At 37.1% G+C, this 7,318-nt stretch overlaps 1 protein-coding gene across 1 annotated transcript; it reads left to right on the top strand.

The window, feature by feature from the left end:
- Positions 1-1,886: 1,886 nt before the first annotated feature.
- Positions 1,887-2,964, top strand: LOC102858860 (olfactory receptor 5G3-like). The gene is made up of 2 exons (XM_006900444.1): positions 1,887-2,827; positions 2,910-2,964. Exons 1-2 carry the CDS (start codon positions 1,887-1,889, stop codon positions 2,962-2,964), a joined length of 996 nt encoding a protein of 331 aa, XP_006900506.1.
- The last annotated feature ends 4,354 nt before the right edge of the window (positions 2,965-7,318 follow it).

Raw genomic sequence — 7,318 nt, 5'->3', positions numbered from 1 at the left:
CAGTCAATAGAATATTCAGTGCTCTTCTCCAACACCACAGCTGAAAGGCATGAATTCTTCTTGCGTCATTCTTATTCATTGTCCAGATCTCAGGTGCACTACAAGTGATTAAAAAGACCATGGCCTGAATCAAGCATACACACCTTAGTCTTCAAACTGACATCATTGCTCTTCAGTAATCTGGAGAAGTTCCTCACAGATAACAGTAAATATAATCACTGTTAAATACTTGAAAATATTATATTTAATATTTAAAACTTTAATAATTATGTCATTCACAGATACTATTTTATTTCATTTATAGTGAAAATTATCTTAACGTGTTATAAATATGTAAAATTCAATTTCTTTTCATAAAAATCATGTCATTATCTTTTAGTCATTTCAAAGAGCTTCATTTAATCTTATTTGAAAAATAAGAGAAACAGTTTCAAATGTTTTAGGCATATGTAATACTACATATTTAATGTTTTATGTGTATATATTGCAAAATATTGGAATTTTTAAATGTTTTATATGAACGTAATATTACATAGTTTGCATTTTATGTACAGTAAATGAATATTTTCTGATACCATCTTTTTTAAATACCTTAAATAATTTTTATGAAAGATTAGAAATCAGGTTAAATTGTTTAATAAACTGAAGAATTAGGATAACATTAATTAATGTATAGAAATTACAGTTAGAAAATAAACATAATTAGATTCAGTAAAAATCAGAGCATAAACTTGAATTTTCATGCCAACTTGCTGTCTTATGTTTGTCAGAACTTCTTGATTCTTTCTATAGCATAATCTTTCTTTATTGAAACTATGTGATTGAAAGATACTTCTATCCTTCCCACTTTTATTTCCAATCTATCATCATCTAAATTAAGGTTTTTAGCTCTTTTAACTTTACATTTCCAGGGAAGCTTTATAAATATGAAAAATTCATTTTGTACTCCTTTTTTCCACAATGAATGATCTCTTTGTCAATTGTATAAACTACCACGACTATTATATATAGACATTGATAAATACATGTAATTGTGTCTTAATAACATTAGAATGACACGCTTCATCCCACATGAGAACAATTCTTATGCTTAGTCTTTCCTGGATATCTAGTGTTAAGCTCTAACCATCTCATCCCTTTTCCACTAATCCTGGTACTTGTACTGTTAAATGGATTTTATTATCTCATCAGACAATAAGATGTAACATGGAGTATAGTTCATATTTGAAACATAATTTTAGAACTTGAAGAGTTTTTAGATCATATGATTACACTTTTCTTTTTAAACAGAAGGTATTGAATCCAAAGAAATCACATTGAATTGTTGAATTTTACACAGAATTTTAGCACAACAACTTAAATTGAAGGGAGCTCTGGTGCAGTCCATGAAGAGTTGTGCTGGTAAACCAAAGGTTGTGCCTCTCTGGTAGTTTGATTACATACACCAGCAGCTCCAAGGGACAGAGGTGAGAAATCTCCTCCTGTGAGATTTACAGCCTTGGCAACTTAATGGAGGGTCAGCTATGAGTCAACTCCTACTTGATAGCATTGAGAATGAGACCTAAATCTAGCCTCTAGGAATAATGTTTCCGAATTAAATAATATATCAATGATTATATATTATTCTTTTTCTTGCTGTTGTTAGGCACTAAGTAATTTGGTCCAACTGATAGCAACCCTATGTATAAAATGAGGAAACCTTGTTCCATCCAGTTTTATTGTCCCATTGGCTGCCATGCTTAAACCCACTATATCAGCACATCTCCTTATAAGTTGCTCTCCTTAAAACAACATGTCATTGGCTTAAAAGACTATTGTTAACTGTTAAAGACTTATTTTACAATGAAAGTTTTCTTGTATTTATTATAACAGAGTCCAGCCAACCAATGGAAGATAAGAATCAAACGCCAGTGACAGAATTCCTTTTCTTGGGTTTCACAGATGAGCTGTCTCAGCAGCTCGCTCTCTTCGTCATGTTTCTCATCATCTACCTGGTCACCGTGTGGGGTAACCTGGGAATGATCGTACTGATATGGACTGACTCCAGACTCCACACGCCTATGTACTTTTTTCTTAGCCATCTGTCCTTTGTGGATGTTTGTTCCTCTTCTTCCATTGCCCCGAAGATGCTGTGCGATATCTTTGTGGAGAAAAAAGGTATCTCCTTCCTGGGCTGTGCTGCGCAGCTGTGGTTCTTCGGTCTCTTTGTGGCGACCGAATGTTTCCTCTTGGCTTCCATGGCGTATGACCGGTACGTAGCCATCTGCAAGCCCTTGTTGTACACCCTGATTATGTCCCAGCGGGTCTGCGTGCAGCTGGTGGTAGGACCTTACGCTGTGGCTCTTTTAAGCACTATGACTCATACAACATTGGCTTTTTGCTTACCTTTCTGTGGTCCGAATATCATCAATCATTTCTTCTGTGATATTTTACCACTGCTTTCCCTGGCATGTGCGGACACCTGGATCAATAAGTTGTTGCTTTTCACCTTGGCTGGAACCATAGGAGTCCTCAGTGGCCTGATAATCATGGTCTCCTACGTCTGTATTTTGATGGCCATCTTGAGAATTCAGTCGGCTGATGGAAGACAGAAAGCCTTCTCCACTTGTTCTTCTCATTTAACAGCTGTCTCTATCCTTTATGGGACTCTTTTCTTTATTTATGTCCGACCCAGCTCAAGTTCATCCCTGGGCATAAATAAAGTCATTTCTGTATTTTATACTGTGATAATTCCAATGTTGAACCCCTTAGTTTATAGTCTGAGGAACAAGGAGGTGAAAGATGCCTTCAAGAGGAAGTTCAACAGAAAGAGCTTTCTAATAGCTAGGTAAAAGAGAACTCTTTTTTAAAAAAAATAATAATAACCCTTTTTATTTTTTTAACCCTTTTTTATTTTTTTGGTTTTGTAGTTTTGTAGCCCTTAATGTAGAATGTGAAATTGAGAGAACCCTGGACTTGGGATAAGAAATTATATTTAATGCATTTAAAAAGTCCTTAGTTTTCCAATTTACAGAGTGTTTCAACATGATTTTGAGGCATAATGAGAGACTTAAAATTATACAGAAGTGCTGTTGTTGTTGATTGCCATCAAGTTGAGCATGACTCATAGTGACCCTGTGAACAAAATACCTGAAGTCTTTCTATAACTATTGTCACTTCTAGAAGTTCATAGTTTCCAGAGGCATGCTGTTTAGAAAGTGGATGTCACTCTGCTTCTAAATATAGAGGTAGACTAAAATATTAGTGTAAAATATTCTCCTGCTTAAAAAAATATTCTAGATGAAACTATAGGTGTACATTTTTGTTTGTATTTCAGGGATGGATAATAAATGATAGGAAAGAAAAGTCAAAAGACCACAAATGATATAAAAAAAACAAAACAAAACAACAAGTTGAGGGAAGACAGAGAAGGAGGGGAAGAATGATGTATATTGCATTGAAACAAATGAAGGAGAGAACTGTTTAAAAGGGATATATGATTGGGTAATATTGTCATGACAGGAGTCCAGAATGAAGGCTGCACAATGGAGTGGACTTGTGGGGGAGGGATTGCATAACAATGAAAGAGTTTTTCTTTTGCTTTTCAGGGAGAAGAGTGAATTGGCGGGGTGGGCAGGGAGAAAAGTGCAACAATGAATGACTGGAAACCCTAAGTCGCTATAAACTTTCATTAAAATTAATAAAAAACATTTAAAAAGAGGGAAAAAAGCACCCCAAAAACCAAGTAGTAAGTCAAACAGTTGTAACATTGTTGTTGTTGTTGTTATGTGCCATCAAGTAGCTTGTGACTCATAGTGACCCTATGTACAAGAGCCCTAAATGCTGTTCTATCCTCTGCCAACCTCGCCGTCTCAAATGCACTCATTCCCACCACTCCACTCACAGAATCGATCCGTCTCATCGAAGGTCTTCCTCTACTGCACCACCCCTCCACTCTGCCAAACATTGTGTCCCTCTCCAAGTCCCTCCTTGCAACATGCCCAAAATATGTCAGACGAAGCTTCAGATTCTTTTACTCCAAGGAGCAGTCTGACTTCACCTCCAGGACGAGCCTGTTTGTTCTCCTAGCAGTCCATGGTATATTCAACACTCTTCTCCAGCACCACAGCTCAAAGGCGTCAATTCTCTTTCTATCATCCTTATTCACTGTCCAACTGTCCAATGCATAGCACATAATTGTTAAGACTATAGCCTGGACCAGGCACACCTTAGTCTCCAATCTGACATCATTGCTCTTCAGTACTCTTGAGAGGTCCCTCACAGCTGACTTTCCCAATGTGACTCATCTCTTGATTTCTTGGCTGCTGTTACTAAGAATATTGACTGTGGAACCAAGTAAACTAAAACTGTTAGCTATCTCAATCTTTTCACCATCCATCCTGATGCTGCCAATTGGCCCAGAGGTGAGAATCTTTGTTTTCTTGATCTTGAGCTTCAATCCATATTGGAGGCTGCAGTCCTTGACCATCTGCAGCAAGTGCTTCAGGTCCTCCTCAGTTTCAGCAAGAAGGGTTGAGTCGTCCACATAACGCAGGTTGTTGATGACTCTTCCACCAATCCTGATGCCACATTCCTCTTCATACAGCCCAGTGTCTCAGATGATCTGTTCTGCATACAGATTGAAAAGGTATGGAGACAGAATGCATCCCTGGCGTATCCCTTTCTTGATTTTGAACCATGTAGTGTCTCCTTGTATTGCCCACAAAGAAAAAGCAATATACCATTAGATTTATTATCCATCACAATTCATCTCCTTATCTGCCAGTTTGCCATACAGTGGTGGTTTGTGTGTTTGGAAGCTGTGCCATCATTGTTTCAAATACTTGTAGGGTTGTTACCCATGGTGGAAAAGGTTCAGCTGAGCTTCTGTACAAAGATACAAGAGGAGAAATAACAATGATCAGTAAAACCTTATGAATGGAACATTGTCTCATACAGCTCTGAAAGAGGAATCTTTCAGGTGGGAAGACACTGAAAATACAACTGTTGTTGTTGTTGTTGATTACCTTTGAGTTGAGCACGACTCATAACGGCCCTATGAACAAAAGGCCTAAAGCCCCTCTACAACTATCGACATTTATCAAAGTTCATAGAGTTTCCAGAGGCATGTTGTTTAGGAAGTGGATGCTACTCCTGCTTCCAAAAAAATACATCTGGAGGAAGTTTATCTTTATGATACATTTAGAGTAAAGATTTCGGAACCTTCAGTTGCTGATGTAGCATGGCTCAAAAGAAGATGAAACAACTGCAAACATACAATATAAAATATAAAAGCTTGAATGTAGAAAAACTGAAAATTGTAAAAAATGAAAATGGACCAAATACAGGTGGATGTCCTAGCTATCAGTCAGCTAAAATGGATTGGTGGTGACCATTTTTAAGTTGAAAATCATATGATTGATTATGTTATAAAGGACAAATTAAATAGAAATGATATTAACATTTAATATACAAAAAAGATCTTTCAAGATCTTAAATACCATGTTGTTAGTGATTGTTGTTGTTGTATACAGTCAAGTCAAAACCAATGCATCCCTGACCCTTTGGTGGATTTTCAGGCCCAGTTAATCACACAGGAAGAGACTGCCCATCCTTCTCCCATGGAGCAGTTGGTGAATTTGAACCTCGTGCCTTCAGATTGCAGCACAGTAGTGCCACTAGGAGAGAAGAGTGCAGTTAGTGATGGGATGATATACATATACACACAGGAACCCATATTATGATATACATGTACCTACAGGGATATACATATACCTACAGGGAAACCTTGTTTGCTGAAAGTGAGGAGGACTTGAAGCACTTGTCGCTGAAGATCATGGAATGCAACCTTCACTATGGTTTGCATTGTGTCAAGAAAACAAAGATTCTTACCATTGTACCAATAAGCAACATCATGAAGAATGGAGAAGAGATTGAAACTGTCAGCAGCTTCATCTTTCTTGGATCCACAATTACATCCTTGGTACCAGCAGTCAGGAAACCAGGAGACACATTGCACTAGGAAAATCTACTGTTAGAGACTAACATTATTACTCCTTAATACTTTTTGTTTGAGGCCTAAGGTACATCTGACTCAGACCATATTCTTTCCGATCACTTGCTATGTATCTGGGACCTGGACAATGAATAACAATGACAGAAAAGGAATTGATACCTTTGAGTTGTGGTGTTGGAGAAGAGGACTGAACATCCTATGGATGGTCAAGAGAACAAATCGATATATCTTGGAGAGGGTACAGATGGAGTGCTCTTTGGAGGCAAGAACGATGAGGCTTTATCTCACATTTGCGGGCATCTCTGATGTTTTCCTTTCTTGATTGAAACATGCAGTGTTTCTGTGCTCTGCTCAGATGACTGATTCCTTATCTAAATATAGATTTTGCATGAACACAATGGTGTATTCTGTGATTCCCATTCTTCTTAATGTTAGCGCCAATTTGTTGTGATCCACTCAGTCAAATGCTTTTGTGTAATCAATAAAACACAAATAGTCATTCTTCTAGTGCTTTTTACTTTCAACCAAGATCCATGTGACATTGGCAAGGGTATCCCCTTAGTGCCACAGCCTCTTCTAAAACCAGCTTGCATTTTGTAAATTCTCTCTTCCAGTCTTTTTAGGAAAACCCTTGGTGGGATTTTGCTGGCATGTATTATTAGTGAAATTGTTTGATAACTTCCACATTCTGTTTGATCACTTTTTTGTGGGAATGGAAATAAATATAGATCTCTATAGTTAATTGGTAGAAATAGATTACTCATGAGGCTGGAGTTTTTTATAAGGAGGCAACTCCTGGTATTTGTAAAATATGGCCTTCATGATAGAAATGACACTGGACATTACATGATAGAATTTTTTTTTATGACTAATAACTTAATGAGTTCTAATGGCCTAAAGGTCAGAAGCTGCATGGCGATCCCAAAGTCATGTGGTTCAAGTCCACCAGCTGCTCTGTGGGAGGAGGACAAACATCTCTTTCCATGCTATTTCCTACCTCTGGAATCTATGGAGGGTCAAATACTGATTCGTTCTGACTCAACAGCCCACAACAACAACATTGACAATGACTTGTTACTTGCAAATATCAACAATGTACAGACTTCATCAGAGCAAATACACAGGGTTCAAATAAACTTTGTGGAAAGAGATGATGAGAAGTTCAATATAACCAATCAGAAAAAGACCATAAAATGACTCCTGAACAGACATTAATTATTCATTTACAAGTCAAATTGAAGCAAAAAAATTATACGAAACCCACAGAATTCATCTGAGTTTATTTAGTGTGCATGCTAAGAATAGATTGATTGATTGAATTAA

Source organism: Elephantulus edwardii, unplaced genomic scaffold, assembly GCF_000299155.1.
Source record: "Elephantulus edwardii isolate Elephantulus edwardi_28Jun2011 unplaced genomic scaffold, EleEdw1.0 scaffold00284, whole genome shotgun sequence".
Classification (NCBI taxonomy): Eukaryota; Metazoa; Chordata; class Mammalia; order Macroscelidea; family Macroscelididae; genus Elephantulus; species Elephantulus edwardii.
Note: the sequence above shows the minus strand (reverse complement) of the source record. Positions and strands in the feature narration are given on the sequence as shown.